This window comes from Marmota monax, unplaced genomic scaffold (assembly GCF_021218885.2).
Source record: "Marmota monax isolate L192 unplaced genomic scaffold, Marmota_monax_Labrador192_F-V1.1 WCK01_AAM20220418_F8-fsc00008, whole genome shotgun sequence".
NCBI classification, from domain to species: domain Eukaryota; kingdom Metazoa; phylum Chordata; class Mammalia; order Rodentia; family Sciuridae; genus Marmota; species Marmota monax.
The window spans coordinates 8884207-8908202 of record NW_026694432.1 but is presented as its reverse complement, the minus strand read 5'-3'; the positions used below and the strand labels follow the sequence as shown (position 1 = coordinate 8908202).

General features: G+C 36.3%; 1 protein-coding gene and 1 pseudogene across 21 annotated transcripts in view; one reads left to right on the top strand and one right to left on the bottom strand.

The window, feature by feature from the left end:
- The window catches only part of LOC124110154 (polycomb protein SCMH1), a 199287-nt gene that overhangs the window by 138514 nt on the left and 36777 nt on the right, over positions 1 to 23996 (bottom strand). For 9 of the 21 annotated variants that reach the window (XM_058570844.1, XM_046469286.2, XM_058570842.1 and 6 more), the window contains exons 2-5: positions 16190 to 16319; positions 8482 to 8579; positions 5248 to 5316; positions 4769 to 4792 (exon numbers count right to left, since the gene is read on the bottom strand). In XM_058570844.1, the coding sequence (XP_058426827.1) occupies positions 4769 to 4792; positions 5248 to 5316; positions 8482 to 8503 (115 nt within the window). In that variant the 5' untranslated portion in view covers positions 8504 to 8579; positions 16190 to 16319. Of the gene's footprint in view, positions 1 to 4768; positions 4793 to 5247; positions 5317 to 8481; positions 8580 to 16189; positions 16320 to 23996 lie in introns of those variants that run through there. The other 12 variants (XM_046469287.2, XM_058570845.1, XM_058570841.1 and 9 more) reach the window with 6 other exon arrangements.
- On the top strand, positions 11984 to 13626 carry LOC124110158 (tropomyosin alpha-3 chain-like; annotated as a pseudogene).

Below are 23996 nucleotides of genomic sequence, written 5' to 3'. Positions count from 1 at the left end.
TTAAGGAAAAGCTAATGTTTTCTTTACTTAAATTAATTTAACTGGTTCTTCTTTGGTATATATGATAGTAGAATCCATTTTCATAAAATTATACAAGCATAGGCTATATCTTTTTCTAATTAGGACCCCATTCTTGTGTGTGGGCATAATCTTTATAATTTTGATAAATATTATCAATGAAAAAAGTCCTATTTATCTTTTATTTATAGTTTTTTGATTAATAAAGTTAAAGCTCTTGTTTTTACAGTTATCATCTAGTTTACATTTTATTTTGTTATTTTTCTCCCGAGTTAATTTTTTATTTTCTCACAGATTCTAAGGGGTCTTTGTCAACGAAGACTATTAATCCTCTGTCTGCCCTTATACTGAAGATGTATGTCTCAGTTTGGTAGGGTTTGCCTTTAAGTTTCTCAGTCTGTTCTTTTATGGATTCTTGGTTTTCATACCATAGTTTCCTCACTTCAATGTTATAAAAAATATTAGCCCATGTTTCTATGATTTCTCTGGTTTCATTTTTTTTTAGTATTTGATCTATTTGGAATTTATTTTATGAAATGAATGAGAAAAGGCTCTAGCTTTCCCTTTTTACACATATTCAATAAATGTGCTCCAATATCATCTACTGAATAAATCATCTTCTTCCTACTTATTTGAAATGCCACCTTGATCTTATATTAATTTCTTATGTATTCTTAGATCTATTTCTGGACTCTATTCTGTTCCTCTAATTAGCCTGTCTATTCCATCATGAGAAGCACTCAGCTTCACATCATTTCATAACCAATTTAAATATCTGCTACAGCAAGTCTTTTTCATAAGTCATACCTTCAATGCTATGTCTTCTTGGCACTTTTCAGATGATTTATAAATTGTGGCATACCTAACATTAATAAAAACCAGCTATTTAAAAATGTCTAAAGCTATAAGATACACAGTCATTCATTCTCAAAACATTGCTCAGAACCCTTTAAAATTAATAGCTTGATATTTTTAATGGATCACTTCAAAATAAAACACCAATCCCCCCCAAAAATTCTGAAAACAAATAATAGAAACTGAATTATATCATTAGTAACCTTTTAAACATATGAGACAACATCCTAACTAAAAGTCAAGAGCTCATCAAATACCCTGATTGAAAAAGAAAGGTTTCAAGTAGAAACTCAGCTTCTAGTATCAATGCAACACTTTTCATTATTACATGTTTCTGCCAGCTAGTTTTAGTTTTAAAAGAACATGCACACAAGAATCAGAGTGATTTAATATGTACAGTCTTTCATCAAATGTCTCAAAGGTTGGAGAATATTGGGTAAAAAATATGTTCAACTATGATATTGCTCCACTAACATTTCCATGTGGTTTCTTCTTTGAAAAAGGATGAAAAAGAAAGTCACTTTATTTTTATTTAATAAAGAAGAAATTAATAGAGAGAAGAAATTAAAAACTTTTTATAAGGTTCAGGCAGGTATCCTGAAATGAAAAAGATTTGGATTTGGGAGGCTTCATAGATACAGAATCACAATATGACTTAAGAGTTTCCTTAAACAACTTTTGGCTTTATTTGCCTCTTATGTCTGCCATGTCGCCTCTACCCATTGAATGACACTTAGTAAAAATGTTACTTTCTTTGCAAAACCTCTGACTTTTCTTATATTCCAAGAACAAATCCTACAATTTCCATATTTTCTATAATATCTTGTTTATGCCTCTACTGTCATCACATCCTATCATTATAATTATTTATGTGAGCTCTTTATGGATAGGAAATATATTTATTCATTTTTAAAATCTTAAAACTGTATAAAACAGTGTTTGAAACTTAATGATAAAGATTTAGTGAAAGTTTTTGAATGAATGAAAAGAAAAGCAGCACAGAAGTAATAGTCCTAATCTTGACTGGACTAGTAAAATCACATGTGGGATATTAAATTTCATCTGGGAGTTACTTTGAGACAGATACAGCAAAGCAGAGTTGAAATGGTGACCTGTGGCAAAGAGTCACCCGAGGATCAACTGAAGGAATAGTTCATGACTACTTAGCATGAGAAAAAAAAGTCTCAGAGCCATTTTCTCATCCATGTAGTTATCAAATATCAACAGTATTGTGCTGGAGACATAATCATGATCAAAATGTTGTCCTTGTCCCTTGAAAAGCTTTGGTCTAGTGAAACACAGAAGCCAAACAATCCACTATAATATGCTATGGTAAGGGCTACACCTAGAGAGGTGGTGGGTATTATAGGAGCACCTGGAGGGTTTGTGGAAACGTGCAGAGGAAGTCATCTTTAGGATCCTAAGCAACAGTGTAAAAAGATAAGCAGAAGCCAAAGAGAAAGGAAACTTTGTTTTAGACAGGAAAATGAAAGCATGTATAAAGGCTTGGAGGTGAGCAAAAGGAGTTCTACAAACTGGATTTTTTGGTATGTTTACTGGGTAAAGTTTAAAGAAAAAGTAGTCTAAGAAAGCAGTTGTAGATAGAAGACTGTTCAGATATGAATGCCTCCCACACAATGTTAATGAGAAGCAAAAGTGATGAAGGGCTTGGGGTGCAGTCATTCTGGCTGCAGGGTGAACAATGGACTGGAAAGAAGGGTATGGAGGCTGGAAGACTAGTTAGGAAGCTATGCCATTAATAATATATGTGTGAGATGATAGTGGCTTAAACCAGGAAAATGGCAGAGCAGCAGTGACAAACTAGATCCTACAACTGCTTTCTAATAATCAAGAGACCAGTAAATAAAAAATAGGCTAAACCTGTTTCATACAGCCCTAAAAGTTAGAATGTGACTAATATAAATTACAAAGAAAGAAATTTTTGCCCAATATCTATCTAATATGAAGCAATCTACCTGAGGAGGCTATAAGTCCCCTGCAACTTGTATAGTTCAAGATAAGACATTTTATAAGAAATTCAAAATGTCAAATTTGAAATGCTGGGCCAGAGCAGCATTTCCAACACTGAAGTTCCACAGATCTACTAAATTTTATTTGTTTGATATTTGGGGCTGTTCTCTCTGCCTGATGTAAAAAAAAAATAAAATATGTAGTATTAAGTCATGTCAAAGATAGCGCTATGCCTGTGCTAACCAGTACTCTCATGAGGAAAACTATACTTTCAAATTTTAACATCATTTGTCAACTGATATATTTTATGTGAATTGAGCATCCATGTTTCATAATTCCCTCTCAATAAATAGATTGTTTACATGCCTAAAGCTGTCATTGAACTACAATTATTACTTATATGAGCAACAAAACTAGCAGGAGCTATCACTGTCTTCCCTTGGCATGCCAGACTAGCACAGCATCTCCCATGTTCACTAAAGCCTGAAAAGCAGGTTTTGTGCTCATTATAAAGATAAGAAAATGGGCTCAAAAATATTAAATAATTTGCCTAAAGTTACTAAACTGATAAGTGGGGAACGGGAATTTGAACCAAGTCCTGCCTGATTCCTATGTCTGAGCATTTTCCCACTATTTATTGGCATCTTAGAAATCTTGAAGAAGGTTTTAAGGAGCAATAAAAATAAGTATCATTTCTTTATAAAGTGCCGGGTACTTTTACCTGCATATTTTAATTTCATTAATTTCTTCAGCTTCACTTTTGAATGTCAGAAGATCTGACTTAAAGTCTAGTAAAATCGTTGAACAGAATGAAAGTCAAAACAATCCTCTACAGTATTAGTATCTGAAAGTTTTAAAGGATTTTTGCATGATTTAGTTCATGCCATCTTCTTTACAACGTGTGAAGTAGGCAGAATGGAATTAACCCCATTTTACAAATCAGAAAACTAAGGATTTAAGAGTAACTAAGTGGCAGAGCTGGCTCTCAACACACCCAGGAGGTTCTGACTCTTAGTGTTCTACTTTATGTTATGCTGTGTGTCAGTGGGCAATGGGAAGTATCATGTTATAGGAACAAAAGGCAAGAAAAAGCAAATAGACAATAACAGGCTGAACACATGTAATTACAGTAACAAAATATACCAAAATACCTGAACGGGGGCTGGGATATAGCTCAGTTAGTTGGAAGAATGCTTGCTTTGCATGCACAAGGCCCTGGGTTCAATCCCCAGCACCACACACACACACACACACACACACACACACACAAAATTGAACAAAAATTTCATAAAGGTATCAGGATACCAACATTAAGGTAATACGTAAAAAGATTTTAAAGGATTCTAAGACATTAATATTAATGTTTATGTAAAAACCCTAAAGCTGATTGAGAAATATTGGTATTAGTTTTATTCCTCAAATCCTAATCCTGAAGTATACTATACAGTGATAAAAACCAAAAGAAGTTATCAATCTGACTTGTTACCTGATAACATTTTAATATTTTAGTTTTAATTTAGTTCATACACTTAGAAAATCTTTAGGCTTAATTTCAGTTCAATTTATAATTAATTTCTTTTGGGCAAATCCCACCAAACTTTGGTTTATGACAGTGGAACTTTGTTTAGTTCTAGTTGCAGTGCATTAAGAAGTTACTTCCAGTGGGGCTTAGTTTCCTTTCCTCCTATAGTCTACATAATCAGCCACACCCCCTTCCTTTTTGTTAGCTTTGTCTGTGACCTCCTGAAAAGTAGGACTTGATGTGGCACTGAGATAAATTACATTAGGCAGGTGAGCACAGAGTTCATTGGATTATGAGATGGAGACATGTAGAAGTATCTTCCTAGTAGAGTAAAACTGATTACAATCTTATCCCAGGTTTAGTAATTCCCTTTATTTAGCATAAACAAGAAAAATATCTTACCTAGCTCCAGGATGTCACCAGTTTCTATTAAACAAAAAAATGTTATAGCATAGGTCATCATGATAAACATACTGAAATGGTAGAAAGGTGCAATTCTGGAGTAAAATAGGGGTTTGAAAGTTTGTTTATCTGATTACTTCATTTTAAAAGATACTGAGTTTTCTTAGTTAGTAGCTGCGGCAGTACACTAAACTTTGCCTTTCTCTAGAGACTAAACTAATAAAAACTATGAAAACCTGGAGGGACTGAGCAACAGTGCCTAAAGCTCTAAATATAATTGGGATTATTTATAAGAAATGTATGTTTCCAGATTTTCAGCTCAGAATAAAATGTTACTTTTTATAGACACCTTAATAATGACAATATTTGCTTTTTCTTTAAAAAGTGAGTTATTTATAAACTCAGACTTCTAAGAACAAATGTTTTATGGTAAAAAATGTCAAACAAAACTTTTTCATGCTATATGGCTTTTTTCTTACCTTGATATTGGGATGCAGACTCTGATAGGTGACCATATTTGTATTTTCTAACATCATTCCAGTTTATTACTGCAGGAAGAGAGAAAAGAGTCACGTAGAAAGAAAACACAAGATTCACTACTTCTGAATTTAGCAGTTTCCACTAACAGTTTTTAACTAAGTCATCACTTTTGAGATTGTATTTTAGGAAATAATACAAATAGAGACAAGAATGTTATAATTAAAAAGCTTTAGAACTGCTTATAGTAACAGAAAAGAGGGAACACATAAGCATTCAGAACAGAAGATTGATTCAGATTCAGCTGTGTAACCACTTGGAAAAATATTTTGAAACTGTTAAACTTTTACAAAGGCTAAAGAATAAATGGGAAAATGTTAAATTATAATGTTATTAGGTAAAACAAGGGAATAAAAGTTACATTCATAAAATATCACAATTATACAAAAAAAAAAAAAAAAAAAAAAACTAAAAACAAAGAGCACCCATGTAGGTGAACTGTGCCCTCCCAAATTTCATATTGAAGTCCCCACTCCCCAGTACCTCAGAGTGTGTATTTGGAGAAAAGATCTTTGAAGAGGTAGTTAAGTTAAAATGAGGTCACTGAGGTGGGCCCTAATTCAATATGACTGATATCCTTATAGAAAAAAAAAATTGGACAGGGCCAGAGAAAAGATGGCATAAAGACAGAGGGAAAATATGGCCATCTATACCTTAAGAACAAGAGGCCTCAGAGGAAACCCTGCTGACACCTTGATCTTGGACTTCTGGACTCCAGAATTATGAGAAAATAAATTAGTGTCATTTAAACAAACCATCAACTTGTGGTCTTTGTTATGGCAGCCCTAACAAATGAATACACTTCTTAGAAATTATCACTAAAAAAAAAATGGAAGTAAACACAGCAAATAAATATACGGGGTGGTAGTACTGGATCCCCTTTATAATTTCTAATTATAGAAATTAATCAGATGTAGCTGAGCTTCAGCCCTAGCCCAACAAGTATTTTTAATTCCTCACACAAACTAGAGGAACCTGGAAAGCAGTGCCCAAAGAAGAAAAGGAGAAAACAGCTACATTACAAAATGTACATTGTTTAAATACTGCCACAAATTACTCCGTGTATCAGGAAGTATTTAAACAGTGTACATTTTGTAATGTAGTTGTTTTCTCTTGTATCAGTTCTTAAATGAGAAAACAGCAGCTGATAGAATTTCACACATAATAAAAGAAACCACTTATTTAAAAAATTTTAAAGCATTCTAAGAATAATGGCCATGTTTCAGAGTATACTGTGATATGTAGTTTAATGTAGTATGACATGTATGATACTATTTAATAATCAAATTTATTCCTCTTACACAAGCAATGTCTTTCTTCTCTGGTAGTCCCTTTCCCAGTTAGCAATAACAAGTCAGAAATCTGAAATTCTTCTTAATTGTCTGCTTTTCATTGCTTTTGGTTCTCAAATCAATTGGTTATCCAATTCTGCCAGTTCTACCTCTAAAGTGACCAGCTCCTCTCTCCCATCTCCTGGATGGAATCAGTACAGCAACCTCTGAGCTTATGTATATATTCTTGAACTTGACAAACAGAAAGCACTTTTTAAAAACTCTTTACCAAATTTTGAATTTAGATTTCATTATCACTTCCTTTACTCAATAAAAACAGTTACTTTATTCTTGTGTCTTTTCTACATACAAATCAACATTATTTTTCTAAAATACAGATAAGATAAAATATGTCACTACTCCATTTAAAAGTCCTAAGGGGCTGGGCACAGTGTTGCACAACTGTAATCCCAGCAGCTCAGGAGGCTAAAGCAGGAGGATTGCAAGTTCAAAGCCAGCCTCAGCAATAGTGAGACACTAAGCAACTCAGTGAGATTCTATCTCTGAATAAAACCCAAAATAAGGCTGGGGTTGTGGCTCAGTGGTTGACTGCCCCTGAATTCAATCCCCAGTACCAAAAACAACAACAACAACAAAAAGTCTTTAAGGATCATACCCTATACTGTGACCAAACATATAACCATATTCCTACTTCTCTCTTCCAGATATTTCTGTTTATTCCTCAAGATCTAGGACAAATGTTACTTTGTAAAAATTTTCTGGTAATGCTTCTAAGAAAAGTATTAGCTCAACCTTGTACCTTTATGCCTATCACAGAATGCTACATCTAAATACTTACTAAGCCAGTATGTATTCCTGGAACTTGACACACAGAAAGCACTTTTTAAAAAATCTTTTTACCAAATTCAGAAACAGTTATGAGTGAGAGAAAAGTTATACATATGAATAAGTCAATATTTCAATGATGCTCTCATCAAAACTATTGTAATATAGAGAATGGTACTTAACTAAAGAAACCACTAACGTTGGATAGCAGTTATTTATGTTAACTAAGAATAACAAAAAACAGAGCATCTAAAACTGCAGATGATATAAAAGTCATTCATATTTAGCTTTATCTTAATTTTTTACAACAAATTTACTATTTCAATCATGCTAGGTTAATATTAAAAATGAAATTACTATTATTTAATGGGTAGAGTTTTATGTTTTGCAAAATAAAAAAAATGATCTATAGATAGATGGGACTGATGGTTCCATAAGTAAATGTTTTTTTGAATTTTCTGACCAGAAATGCCACGGAACTGTACACTTAAAAATTAGTTAAAATGGAGAGCTGGTGATATACCTTAGTAGCAGAGTGTTTATCTATGTGTGAGGCACAGGGCTCAATTTCCAGCACTAAAAAAATTAAAATGGTAAACTTTGTTATGTATGTTTTGTTATAATTTTAAAAATTAATCTTAAAAATGAAATTTTCATTCATGGATGTCAGGGTAAGGTAAAAGCTCAGAGGTTGCTGTACTGATTCCATTTCAGATTTAACTAAAATCTAACATTATAGCAGGCCAGAGCCAGTCATTTTCATATCTATCACCTCAGGTATTATCAATATCTTTTTGAAAATGAGAAATCTGGGGCTCAGTAAGTTTAATAGTGTCATGGAGGGGAAGATGTAGTGCAGGAAAAAGCAATGAAAGATATATAATAATGGTCCAAAAAGGGAGTAAATCCACAATGAAAAATGGAATTGAAGCAACAATGTGAATCCTGCTTAGGAAGATTCATTCATTTAATAAATACTTATCTGGTATTTGTCAGTCATGATTCTAGATACTGCATATATATCACTGAACAAAAACTGCATTCTACTGGGGTTCTTACCAGGGGTTTCACAAAACGTCATCTTTTGATTGGAGGTATTTGAAAAAGCATTTATTGCAGGGAAGCAGATGTCAGAGACTTTCTGGCAATGAACTTTCCTGTGGAAGCAGAAAGGCTGGGTGACCACTCATCATCAAATGTGTAAACTTTCCTAAGCTGAGAGGGAATTTATGGGTTGGAAAAAAAAAAAAACTTCTAAGATTCTATTAAACTTTGGGATTCTTGTTCTCTAAGTAACAAATAATATTATGGGAGCTGAGGTAGTAGCAATGAATCTATATCCCATGTGTATATATTTATGTTTGATTAAGCACATGTGTTTATCTTATTAACTATTCATAAACCTGTATTAATTGATATTTTCCTTTATATCTTACATATCAGAATCAATTAAATGAATGAAAGAGCACTTCCTATTCTATATTGTTCAGTTTGACATTTAAATCTCATTTCCAACTCAATGTTTTCAAAACAACTCTAAAGTCTTTGCTACTTCCTTACTGAAATCACATTCATAAGGAGAGAAGATGGCAGAGTAGAGGCGGTTGCTTTCCAAGCTGCTCCATGGTGGGAGACCAAGAAAGTGGATAAATAGCTTCTCAGTGAGATAGATGAAAGTGGGATTTTCCTGGGATTCAATTCTGAACACTCAGAACAGCTTGGGATATATTAAAATAAAGAAGGAAGCCCACCACCACTGTCAGTGGCTGCCAGAACTGACCACTGTGAGCAAAGCAGGGAGGGGGACTAAGGAAACATGCATTGTAGGTGGCATTGTGGCATCTGGTACAGAGAAATCAGAGATCAAGGACACTGTTGACGGATCCAGAGGGTGTGCTACACTATATCCTCCTATAGGAAAGACGCCTACTGTCTTCCGGTTGTCTACAGAGAGCTGAAGCAAGAGCTACCTTGCCATGAGGCTGTGGCAGCTGTGAGGAGCAAGTTTAGGAGCCTAGACCTGGGAAATCTGAGCTGGGTCTGAAAAACAGACCTGGTAGATGCCTGTTGGCATGACCCAGAGTATGCCTAGGAGAACAGGAGAAAAATCAGGCAAGGACAGTGTTTTATCCCGGGGAATATGGGTCATAGAGACCTTAGAGCCTGGTTCCATTGACACTACAGCAGATGAAATGCCTCTGTTTTGGTCAGCATTTTTGATGCTGTGACTAAAAGATCTGACCAAAACAAATTTAGAGGAGGACCAAAACAATTTTAGAGGAGGAAAAGTTTATTTGAGGTATTAGAGTTTCAGAGATCTTAGTCCATAGAAAGCCATCTCCATTCCTCAGGGCGTAAGGTGAGGCAAATCATCATGGCTAAAGAGTGTGGCAGAGGGAAGTGGCTCACATGATGATCAGAAAGCAGAGAGATCTCCACTTGCCAGATACAAATATGTACCCCAAAGCCACACCCAATGTCCCACTTCCTCCAGCCACAACCCACCTGCCTTCAGTTACTACTCAATTAATCCCATAAGGTGATTAATTCACTGAGTGGGTTAAGACTCTTACAATCCAATCATTTTTGCTCTGCACCTTCTTGCATTGTCTCACACGTGAGCTTTTGGGGAACACCGCACATCCAAACCATAACAGCCACAGAAGGAATTTAGAAAGTTCATAATTAAACTGATCTATGAAGTAAAAGACGCAGGATGTAAGGAGTGAAATCAGAGAGAAAACACAAGAAGTAAAAAATTACTTCACTAAGGAAATAAAGATTCTGAAAAAGAATTAATCAGAAACCCTTGAAATGAAGGAATTAATAAACCAAAATAAAAAGTCAACCAAAATCATCAGCAACAGATTAGAACACTTAGAAGATAGAGTTTCAGGCAACAAAGACAAAGTATATAATCTTGAAAATAAAGCTGACATAGGACAAAAGATGTTAAGAGATCTGCCCATGCTGGCCTAGACGGGACCCAGGCTCACAGTAGGCCTGGGTCCATCCTGCCATTGGCAGACACCCACCAGAGCCCAGCTCCCTTCACCCCTTCCAACTGGCAGACTATTAGGAGAGCTCAGGCCCAGTCCAGATCTGCCCTCACTGACTTGCAAGGGACCCAGGTCCAGAGTAGGTCTGAGTTCACCCCCCCACCCCCACCTGGGATCCTAAGCCTAACCCACCTTTTTTTTTTTTTTTTTTTTTTGAGTAGATCTACTTTTTCAACTGTAAATTTCTTGTAATCTAAATATAGATCAAATATTTTTGATAAAACTTGGTATCTGATTTAAGATATGCTGTAAAACAGAAACCAGATTTCAAAGATTTTTGCAGTATATATTTTTGTACTGGTTACATATCAAAATAGTATTTTAGATATATAAATAAAATACATTTCTAAATTAATTTTGCTTATTTTTACCTTTTTTAATGTGGCTATTATAAAAAATTAAATTATATATGTGGTTTGCATTAATTGCTCTTGGGCAGTACCATGTTGGACAATTACAATTCAGTGAAGCTAGGGAATAAGATATATGGGTGGATAAGAGAAGGAGGAAGTGGTCAACATTAGTGGCCATAGTTTTTACTAAAATGGAGAAAGCAGAGTTACAATAAGAACCAACAATGGGCAAAGAGGGGAGGTGAGGAACAGAGGACAGAATATACTGATTAAATATTTTTTTCATGTGGCTCGGTTGTTCCATCTTCCTAATAACTAAGACTCCCAACTATTTCAGGAATAAAGGTAGGATAGGCTTTTGAGAAAATAGCATGATTTTAGTGTGAAGCAGAAGGGCAAATGTGACTTAATCCCAAAGAAGACAAATCACCCAAATTATAAGTCCTGAGTAAGGCATAAGAAAGGGTAAGGCACAATAAACTAGAAAACGTTGTTATGGGCCCAAAGTGACAGGGCTAAGCAACCACAGACTGAAACCTCTGAAACCATGAGTCAAAAAAAAAATCTTTCCTCTTTTTAAGCTGATTTTTCTTAGGTATTTTGTCATAGTGACACAAAGTTGACAAACACAGAAAAATAGTACTGAGAGTGGGGTCATTGCTGTGACTATACCTGACCATGTGGTTCAGAAGCCCACAGAATTGGGCTGCAGGAGGAATTTGGAAAACTCCAGAGAAGTGGGCCAGAAAAAGCCTAGAATACTATAAGTAGAGCTTCAAGGGAGATTCTGGTAAGAACTCAGAAGAGAATGCTGATGGGAATGCAGGGAGTAAAAGACGTGTGCTTATAAGCTTTCAGATGTACGTAAGGAATCTGTTGGGAATTAAATTGGACTAGAGGCCATATGTGTTACACTGTGGTAAACATTTTGCCTATGTCCTGTAATTTTATGTAAGGCTGAGTTTAAAGGTATGGACTAATAAATCTGAAGGTGGAAATTTCAAAGCAAAATAGCAGTCATGGTATATCATGAGTATTGCTGGCTGCTTTCAGACAGGTTTAATGAAAATCAAAAGTAAAAAACAGAGAAGCGGCTGCAGCACCGAGAGGAGGCAGAAGGCAGATAAGAGAAGCCGATGGGTGGGCACCATGGCCGGGATCACCACTGTTGAGGCAGTGAAGCGCAAGATCCAGGTTCAGCAGCAACAAGCAGATGATACCAAGGAGAGGGCTGAGCATTCTCCAGCGGGAAGTTGAGGGAGAAAGGCGGGCCCGGGAACAGGCTGAGGCTGAGGTAGCCTCCTTGAACTGAAGGATCCAACTGGTTGAAGAGGAGCTGAACCATGCTCAGGAGCGCCTTGCTACTGCCCTGCAAAAGCTGGAGGAAGCAGAAAAAGCTGCTGATGAGAGTGAGAGAGGTATGAAGGTTATTGAAAACCGGGCCCTAAAAGATGAAGAAAAGATGGAACTCCAGGAAATCCAAATCAAAGAAGCTAAGCACATTGCAGAAGAAGCAGATAGGAAGTATGAAGAGGTGGCTCGTAAGTTAGTGATTATTGAAGGAGACTTGGAACGCACAGAGGAACCAGCTGAGCTGGCAGAGTCCCGTTGCCGAGAGATGGATGAGCAGATCAGACTGATGGACCAGAATCTGAAGTGTCTGAATGCTGCTGAAGAAAAGTACTCTCAAAAAGAAGACAAATATGAGGAAGAAATAAAGATTCTCACTGATAAACTCAAGGAGGCAGAGACCCGCACTGAGTTTTCCGAGAGATCGGTAGCCAAACTGGAAAAGACAATTGATGATTTGGAAGATAAGCTGAAATGCACCAAAGAGGAGCACCTCTGTACACAAAGGATGCTGGACCAGACTCTGCTTGACCTGAATGAGATGTAGGGCTCCCCAGTCCTGCCCTGCTACTGCTCCTCCCTCTGACCCTGACTCCGCCTGAGGCCAGCCAGCCCGAAGCTGACCTTGAAACTGAGGGCTGATCTTTAACTGGAAGGCTGCTTTCTCCTTTCAACACCCCCTCGACCCCCTACCCCCTTGTCTTTTTCACCAAACTGTGTCTGCTTCTTCCCAGAGATTCCAGCTGGGCTAGAGGCTGAGCACCTTTGGGAACAGCATTTAAGGGAATGTGAGTACAACGCAAAGTGTCTTTAAAAGCATGTTGTGATGTACACATTTTGTAATTACTTTTTTTGTTGTTATAGTAACCATTTGTAAAACATTACAAATAATTTCATAGCTCTGAAGCAGCAATCTAATTCCCTTCTCACTTTTGGAAGGTAACTTTCCAGCCTAGTCCCTATTGCCCTCTCCATAGAGGAGGAAAAGAGGAATGGGCCTGCCTTACTGAGAGCCAAACAGAGCCCAGGGAAAGACTCTACTATGGCAAACCTCATTGCTCTGTGCAAAGTACCAGCCAAACCAGAAAGGTGATCCCAAGAGGAGTTCGCCAAAAAACAAAAACCTTGCTATTCAGGTTTTGTTTCATTTTTAGCTTTAAGGTATCTTTAGACAACTGTATTCTTATTTTTTACTTTTTTTCATCAGAAATGACCAAATTAACATGATGAGACCTCTGAGACTTTTTGTTTTTCTGGTGCTGGGGATTGAACCCAGGGCCTCGTGCTTGTTTGGCAAATGCTCTACCACTGAGCCATATTCTTAGCCCTGAGAGCAAATTTTTCTCCCATCTCTACCCACTTTCCAAGTGTTCACAGAATGGATCATGGGCCCCTTAATCTTGCGTGACCACTTAATTGCTCTCCTGCTTGCTTGAAAGAAAAAAAAAGAAAGAAAGAAAGAAAGAAAATTATGTTTTGGCCACTGATTTAGCCATATGAACTCATCTCATCACCCTTTTCTGGGTCTGAAGCTGCTGTATCTAAAAGTGCCATCTCATTGTGCTTTGTATCAGTCAGTGTTGGAGAATCTTGAATAGCTTATGTACACAACTTTTAAAATTTTATATTATTGTGAAACTGCATCTTTGGGGTGGGGTACCTGGCCACCTCGTCTGGCTGTGAGAGTCCTGCAGTCTGGGCTGGCAGTGTGCTGATCTTTCAACGTTTCTTTCCCAGCCCAATCCCCACTTTTTTAGGTGAGGTTTCGTGAGGTCTGTTAGGTGTACATCCTGCAGCTTACTGGCTTAAAATGTATTCTCCTTTGTTGTGGTCTCTTTGGGGCCAGTTGGGAGAAAGACAAACAATAGTCCAACTGTTTTGATACTGAATATTGACAAGTGTCTTTTTGAAATAAAGTCCCTCCAAAAAAAAAAAAGTAAAAAACAGATGGGAATTTTTGTTCTTGTTGTTGTTACTAGGAATTAAACCCAAGGGTGTTGTATCACTGAGCTATATTCCCAGTCCTTTATTTTTATTTTTTTTAAATTTCATTTTAAGACAAAGTCTCATTTAAATTGCTGAGACTGGCCTCAAACTTGTGATCCTCCTGCCTCAGATTCCCAAGTAGCTGAGATTATAGGCATGCGCCACTGTGCTGGCTGAGAAAAAAAAATTTTTTTTTTTTTAAAAGCAGCTGAACAAGGCTTTATTGCGATTCACTCTTGGGTGAGACCCTCCAGTTGACCAGAGCCGATCCAGGAGAATCGCCTGAGCAAAAAATTTTTTGAAATTTGTTCAGCCAGAGAAGTGCATGCAAAGTTTTGGCTAAGGTGGGTGTGGTTGCTAAAGTTATTAGTTCCATTTTAAAAAGCTAAGCTTGGCATACCTACTGGCCCAGTTACTTGGGAGGTTAAGGTGGGAAGATTGCTGGGGCCTAGCTTGGGCAACATCGAAAGACCTTGTCCCTTAAGGACAATGGGGAAGGAGGAGAGAGGGAAGGAGAAGAATCCAAACACTCTGCACCAGGAAAATAAGAAAGTTGCCTTGAAGGCATTACAGGAATTATCAGTAACTCACCCATCCTAGACTCAAGAGTGTAGAGTAGAAACTTATTTAAAAGACCTGCTTGAGAAGAGAACCTCCCCCAGGCACATTTTTTTTTCCCCATAGGGCTACATAAGGAATTGTTTCTTGGATTAATTTCCCCTTGTTCAATTATCCAAGCACACAGAGGTGGCTGCAGCTGTGGTCCAAACAGACCCAGTTCCTGGAGGCAGACCTTAGTGTTATCCAGGAGATGCTGGTTTTTATTTTGTTTTGTTTTGGTACCAGGGATTGAACCCAGAAATGCTTAAACACTGAGCCACATCCCAGCCCTTTTTATATTTTATTTAGAAACTGGGTCTCACTAAGTTGCTTAGGGCCTCACTAATTTGCTGAGGCTGGCTCCTGACTTAGCCTCCTGAGTGAGGCTTACAGCCTGCACCACCATGCTTGGCATGATGCTGGTTTTTAGGTGAGGAGAATGCAAGGGTTGGGTTATGAAGGTTTCCACTGAGAATTCAAAGGAAAGTGTGGGAAGCCAGGCAGAGCATAGCAGGGTCAGAGATCTTGCAAGTAGCTCCTGAAAGGGAAATAAATGAAGTCGTGAGAATGAGACTGAAGTTGCACTGGAGATCCCAGGAAATTAGAGATGTCAGGAATGTGGAGCATCTACCAAGGAAAGCTTCAGACACAGAGCAGAGTCAACCAAACCGTTGAGTCCATGTGGGCTGCAGCCAGCAAGACTAAAGGGGACAGGTCTGCTCAAGCTTTCTGGATCTTATATTGTACCTTTGTGTGCCCTGTGTGCTGGTCATGGAGCTATAGGATTTTATGTTTGTCCTATTAGATTTGTCCTGCTTTAGTTCCATTCCTTTTTTTTTTTTTTTACCCCATTCTTTCTTTTTTGGAATGGGAACTTTTACCATATGCTTGTCTTATCACTGTATGTTGTAAGTATGTAACTTTTTATTTTATTTTATGGGGGTTCACAGCTAAGAATATGTTTTGAGCTCAGAGAAGATTAAGACATTTCAGCAGTGTTGGAATTGTTAAAACTTTACTGACTGTTGGAGATGGACTGAATGCATTTTGAATCATGAAATGGACATTAGCCTTTGGGACCTTTAGGAGGTAGGGCCTAGGTAGAGGAAATAGGTCACTGGGATCATGCCCATGAAGAATATATTGGGACTCCATTCCTTTCCTCTGTTTCTCCTTGCTTCCCAGCTACGAAAAGCAACTTTGCTTTACTACATGCTTCCTATCACGATGTTTGAAAGTTTTACCATGTACCCAAAGTGACAGGTCCTAACGACCATGGACTGAAACCTCTGAAACCATGAAGCAAACTAAGTATTTTCTCCTTTTAAGCTGATTTTCTCAGATATTTTTGCACATATATGGAAAGCTAATACAGTTTCTTAATCCCTCTTACCTCTACGATAGCATAAAAGAACTTACCAGTAGGCTGCATAATCAATGAACTAAAGACTGCTTAAGGAGTTATGAGGTTTGGGATTTATCCCTGGATCCGCCAATATCTTGCTCTGACTTCTGACAAGCCAATTTCTCCGTATGTTATTTTCTCCATCTGCAAAGTTGATGAGGGGAGAAGAAGGAGGATAGTTATTAACCTGACTGAGACCTTTACATATTAACAAACTGGATGAGGGTATAAGAAAAGTAGTACATTTGATATATATTTTTTTCTATTAAAATATCTCAAGGTTGGAAGTTACTTTATAGCAAGTATCACTGATACAACTTAAGACTCTATATTCACAAAAATAAATACAGATATTTGCTACATTTGGTACCATGCAAATACTGAGTATAAACATTATTTCCAACTAACCAAGTTATGCCATAAAATAAAAAAATACTAAAAATGCCATTCATATGTTGAAGCCCTAATCCCCAATTTGACTGTATTTGGAGACAGGGCTTCTAAGGGGATAATTAAGGTTCAATGAATTCAGAAGGGTGGGACCCAAATCTAACAGGGTAAAACAAACAAACAAAAATCCACCACAAGAAAAACACCACGATGAGGACACAAAGAAGGTTCCATCTGCACGCCAAGGAGAGGGGGCTCAACAGAAACCAATCTTGCTGGCATATTAATCTTGGATTTCCAGCCTCTAAAACTTTTAGACTATAAATTTGTGTTACTTAGGCCACTCATTCTTTAGTATATTGTTATGGTGACCAAAGCACATGGTTAAAGGCCAGATGAGACTGCAGCAATTCTTTGAGAGTGCCTCAGAATTTTCTAAAGAACTTTCACTATTTTCCTGTACCAGTCTGAGGCAGTAAAGCAAGAACAACATCCACAAAAATATTAATTTTTTAAAAAAAGGAAGACACTGAATCCGAAGTTAAAATTTTAATCTGATTTGAACAACTATATTTTCCTTTACAGACTGATTTTCCTTTAGGACTTTATGCAAATAACTACACTGAAATTCAGCTTGCTTTGCAACGAAAATTGGGATGATAACCCCAATGCTACCTGCTTTACAGGGTGAAAATTCCAAATGAGAAAATGGCTTTATTTTGTTTGAGCATTATAGTTATATATATATAGTTGAGTTCATTTTGACAAAATCATACATGCATGGAATTTGATTTCAGTCCCATTCCTCCACCTTTTCTTTTCCCTCCTCTCTCCCCCTAATATCTTTCATCTACTCTAATGATCCTCTTTTCACTCATTTATTTATTTTTAATTTGTTCTTTGTACTTAACATAAAGGTGAAATTCCTTATGGGATATTTATATGTGCACATAATTCTGTTAAGTTCATTCTGCATTTCCTCCCCTTTCTTGTCCCTCCTCCCTCCCTTTCAATACCATCTTCTACTCTACTGATCTTCCCTATATCTTTATGATATCTGATCCTCTCCTCCTTCTTTCCCTTATTTTGCTCTAACTTCCACATATGAGAGAAAACATTTGACCCTTGATTTTCTGAGACTGGCTTATTTCATTTAGCATGATATTCTCCATTTCCATCCATTTACCAGAAAATGCCATAATTTCATTCTTCTTTATAGTTGAGTAAAACTCCATTGTATATATACTGTACATTGACAAAATGGCTTTAAAAGTATATAATGCAGATAACAAGTATTATTAGGGGAAAATGTGGTTTATTACCTTTCCCACAAGAAAAACTCAGATCCTGAATAGTACAATATACTTAACAAAAGGGACTGTCAAACTCCTGTTACTAGTTAACCCCTGAGAACTCAACTATTCACAATCTCAGTAACTACTCTACATAATATCTGTTAGAACTACTTCTATTTTGCCTATTCTTCCTTTGACTTCCTTTTACTGTTGATTGGGACCTTCACAAATTATGGTAATCCAGTCTTCCTACAGGAAGTGAAAGTGTATTTACTTTAAAAAAACAGAAATGATACTAAGAAGTTACATAAAAAAGAGTTATCTGAATCCTCAAAATAAGATATTCAGAGCCCTCAAATATTAAGAGAGTAGGATCTATATGACCTCAGAAAATATATCCTCTTTGGTTTTTCAGGAAAGAACACAAGAGGATAGACAACTAATATCTAAAGCAGTGCTGTGCCACAATGACAAAAATGTTCTATATCTGTGTTGTCTAATGGGCTATTCGGCACTAGAAATGTGGCTCATGGATTGTCCTAAAGAGTTGTACTTTTTATTGCATTTTTATTAAATTTAAATAAACACATATGGCTAGTGGCAACTGTATTGAACAATATAGATCTAGAGAATATAAAGTTCTGGTATTTCTAGAAATTTTTGAAAGATAATATGTGATAGAAAAATTAACAATACTATAGAAGCATTCTTTCAAAATGTGACAAAATAATCACAACTGGCCATCCCTTAAATCAAGGAAAAGTAGAAAGAATTATTTGTGTATTATATTAAGAAAAATGTAGTTATAAATTTATTACTTGTATACTGCTATGGTTGGATGTGAGGTGTCCCCCAAAAGCTCCTATATTAATGCATGAATATTCAGAGGCAAAATGAAATGATTAGATTATGAGAGCTATAATTATATCAGCTTATCCTAGTTTGAATAGATTAACTGGGTAATAACTGTAGGCAGGTGGGGTGTGACTACAGAAGGTGAGTCACTGGCGGTGTGCAGAAGTGTTCATATTCCTTGTGGCCCCTTCCTCTGCTCTCTGGCTGCCATCAGCAGAGCAGTTTCCCTCAGCCACATTCCTCTCTGCCATGATGTTCTGCTTGCCTTGGGCCTAGAGCAAAGGAGTGAGTTGACTATAGACTAAATCTCTGAAACTATGAGCCAAAATAAACCTTCCCTCTTCTAAATTGTCCTTGTCAGGTATTTTTGTCATAGCAATGAAAAGTTGATCAACATATATTAATAATTATCATTAACATCATATAGCTATAATTTTTAAGTGTTTATCATGTGCCAGAGGTTAGGCTAAGTATTTCAATGATAGCATCTTACTAAATTTTCACCATGTAGCATGGTATTATTATTATTATCTCTTTTTACTAATGAGGAGATGATACCTAGAAAGGTTGAGTAATTTTCTAAATGGTTACAATAAGTAAAGAAATTAGGATTTGGGCTGGGGTTATAGCTTGGTGGTAGAGCACTTGCCTAGCACATGTGAGGCACTGGGTTTGATCCTCAGCACTATATAAAACTAAATAAATAAAATAAAGGTACTGTGTCCACCTACAACTAAAAAGAAATATATTTTAAAAAAAGAAGTAAGGATATGAACCTAAACTATTCTTTCACCTATTCTGTCTCCCATTCCTGTGCCTCCCCCTGACCGTCACCACACTATAAACAAAACAAACAACAACCAAAAAACCCTACTCACACAAAGAAACCCTACAAATGCTTTCTGTTTAAAATAGCCCAGTTTGGGAGAGAATACATGTGAATGTGGATAATCTACTCATTTTATTACAGTAAAAACGGAAGTGTTAATGCTTATCAGCTTGATCTGGACATTGAATAAGATTAGGCAATAATGGAATTTAAAGAGGTAAAGCTAGGTTAAATGTAGGCACCATGTGTTAAATAGTTTAGAACTTAGAAATTTTTAAAAAACACAAATAATTCAAGTTTGCATGCACATACAAATGGGGTGGAGGAAAGAAAGCACAGAAAATAATAGAAAAGGAAGGATGTTTCCCCTAGAAATTAAACTGAATAACAGAAAAAAAAAAGAGAGATTCATCAAACAACTTCTGAAGACCCACTAAGAAAGAACTTTTTCAGTGATAAACCACAATTCTATGTCAATATGTACAGAGCTCAAAATGGAAGAGCTGCAAATAGAACACGTGCTCACTGTGGTCATGGAGGACAAGCTACAGGGAGGCAGGGGACAGGGGACTACTATAGAATGCAGCACTGATCAGCTTCTTTCTCTCATTAGGAAGTATTCCTAGTGCTCCCCAGCTGATTCTCTGCCTCCAAATCTTCTTCATTTACTTTTACTTCATTTGGAGATAAGTGTGATGAGATGTAATATTCCTCTGGGATGATCTGCTAGGAAGTGGGTGGGTGAGTGGGGATAACTAGGCAATCCCTTTTTCAAAGACAGCAATAAATTCTGTCTTTTCCATGTAGCAGATGTGAACAAAGAAGATGAAACAGAGCTCCCCTTGGCATTTTCCCTCCCCAATTTGCTCTGCAGTAATTATACATCTCTATGTATGAATACAGAGAGAAGAATCCCACAGAATATCAATATTGCCTTTAACAAGCAAGGCAGCTAGCAATGAATGACTAATGAAAATATAGAGGCCAAAATTCCCTTTGTTCTACAGACCGTCCTAAGTAGACTTTAACCATGTAAAATGTTCACTCTTTCCAGAGGTTTACATTGGTGTGATCCAGAGCACAAAAGTTGATGCTTCTTAGAATGCTCTGGCTTAAACAGAGAAGTCACTTAGTGGTTCCAGTTGTGCCGTATTATACTTTCAGATAGGCATACATAGATCTGATATCATGCAATATGTAAGGTTACATCATCATCATCTTTCTAGTTAGTATATGGGGTGGGTATTTTTAGGCTGGCCTGAACTCAGTCTTCCTGCCCCAGCCTCCCAAGTAGCTGGATTACAAGTACATGCCACTATGCCACCAGATTGTTAGTATTTATAATAAAAGAGATGACAGTCCTGAATGTTATACTCTCTGCCAATCAGAATACATCAGAGGTAAAATTTTTAGTACAAACCTAGGTCCTATACTCTGAATGAATAGTTGCACAGTGTTGTTTGTGATAATGAAAACAGAACTCTGATTCAGAATTTCACTTCAAAGGTGAAATCCACTTTATAATTGATTTATTGTATGCAACCCTGTCAAAAACTGAGAAGTATTTGTGCATGCTTGTGTGTGTGTGTGTGTGTGTGTGTGTGTGTGTAACACCAATATTCTCTCTGAAGATTTACAGAAATGTGATATGAGGGCAGAAAAAATAGCAACAGCAACTGTACCAGTGGCAGCTCACAGTGTTCCAGTCTGTTTTCTGCTTCTTCATCTATAACTTATCAGTACTATGGTAGGCACTTTACATTCCTTATCTCTTTGGTCCCTTTTAAATTATATCATGTTGTGAGTCTATGGGGCACTAGCAGCAGGGCCCAGCTCAATTATTTCCTCCATATCTACCACACAAAACTTGTCAGATAGTCTTTTTTGAAATAATGAACAATGTGTACCTGCTTTATTTACAGTTCTGAAAAGTAAGTATAAATGGAGTTTTAAATAGAAAATAAAGTATGTTTTGAGGATATCAAGATGGTCAATAAGATAAAAAGGAATCTATAAAAATAATTCAATATTTACTGGAAAGTAATCAGTTCTATTATACCACTTTGTCCTCTACTTAAGGTAACCAGGTCAATGTCACACTGAGTCCTTTCTTTCATACTTGGTAATCAGTCTGCTGGTATAAACTGCATCCTCCTAAAAAAGGTTTGGAAATAATACTAAAAGTTTGATTAAAGTTTGATTATAGTTAAGGTATTTAGTATAATGCATCCTTCTCCCAGTTTCTAATCCAACCAACTTTAGCCAATGCTTGAATTTTCTAACATCCCTAAAAAGGTTTTATGCTTATACTTCCTGTAATGAAGATCTCATACCTCCCCAGAAAATTCCTTCCTTTTCTGGCAGTGGATCTTGGCCTTAAGGTAGTGGTTCTCAATTTTTTTCTCTTTCAATGACTCTTAATACATAAAATAACCCAGCATACTTCTATTAATAATAGTAACTTCACACAATATCAGACTTTTAACAGGGTGAGATAGTGATGGAAGGCAACTTTCCCTTTTCACTTAGTATACTTCAAATGGCAAAATTTTCAGAGTGCATATGTATTACTTTAACATACACACAATATGCATACATTTTTAAAAGTAGCCCAAGGGGGTGAATGTTTATCATAGCAGTCATATGGAGTTGGACAGAAATCAGTCCCCATAAGAGGGCAAAACAGAATAAAAGGGAATGGTGTGTATTATGATTCAACATCTTTACTAACCCTAATTTACATGGGATGCAGATGTGTATGTTTTGGGGATTGTGGTCACTGAATGCCCTCTATCTCCTTTAAAGTCATAGCTTGTCTCTGAGTTGGTTATACCAATCTTCAGGTATTTAAAGACAGCTTTTAAGTATGAAAGAAAAGTTAACTGCTTTCTGGTCTTGTCAAGACTACATTCAATGACTGACTATAACATGTCTCAATGTATAATGTATCTGTTTTCTTTTCCTCCCATTCTGCCTAATACATAGTATACTCTTCGAATTAGACATCCTGCCTCCCTAATATTATTCTTCTATGGTCTATTTTCACTTTTTCATGTTTGGAAGCACACTTCCTAATTTCTTGGACTAAGTACTGTACTCGAAGCTTATGGGTATATTTTTTTACAAAATCTATCTAGATATTTCCTCTTTTATTATGAAGACTCTGCAGCTAGACTGCCTAGGTTCAGATTTGGTTCTATCATTTACTAGTATAAAATCTTGGCTAATTAACTTAATTCCTCATGCCTTAGTTTCCTTAACAGCAAAATAAAAACAACAGCAATTATTTCATATAACTTTTGACTAGTTTTAATTGCATTATAAGCACTCATGCTTTACTAATTCATGTTCCTTTTCTTTTCATACCTCTGTTCAAAACCTTACAGCAATGTTGGAACATTTTTTTTTTCTGTAAAGTGCTGGGGAGTAAATATTTTCAGTTGTATGAGTTACATTGTCTCTATTGCAACTACTATCACATGAAAGCAGTCATACATAAATAATTCATTAACAAATGAATATGGTTCTGTTCTAATATTTTTAGTTAAGAGTTAATTAACAAAAACAGGTAGCAGGTAGGAGATGGTCTCTGGATGACAGTTTGCCAACCCCTGACCTACAGGAATCTATCCCTAAATAATGTATCTGGCTCTAATCATTCCACTGTTATACCTCAGGTATACACTATATTGTTTTACACATATTTATAAACTTCTAGGTATTTTATTTTAGTCTGCCACTTAGAATAGTGTACAGATTTAAAGAGCTGTAGCTGTTATTTTATTCATTAAGCAAATGTATTTAAGACTAATAGTAATATGTGGTGTTAAGAATACAAAGACAAGTCTCAGCTCATGCTCACAAACAATCAGAAGGAGAGGCAGCAATTCAAATACACAGTCTAATGTAATTTTTACTATTCTTATAGTAAAAATTTGCTAAACACAATGCTCCAGGAAGTAGGATAAAATGACCAACTTTACCTAGGAAGTTGCGAAAAGCCTCACAGAAGAGATGAAGTTAAGTTACAATTGTGGAAAGAAAGATGACTGGCATTTTACCAAGAGAACATAGTACAAAGGTACTAAGGCATGGAAATGGACAGTATGTTTGGACAACAGCTAGCCATGTATTATAGAGAGAAAAGGATATGGGAAGCTACAAAGATGAATGACAAGAATTGAATAAGATGAAGCTAGGAAAGAAGGTAGGGGGCAACTCTTGAAGAACTTTGCCATTCTAAGACAATGTTATATTATATATGGAAGACTCTAGTATCATCCCTAAGATTGCATATTAAGCATTCAATGTTAAAATCTGGTTCACTAATGATATTTTACACCCATAAAAGCATTTTTCCATAGATTTATACCTACTTTTTTTTCTAATTTCATACAGCTTGCTTACTTACATACATACTTAAATTACATATACACTAAAATTCTAATACTG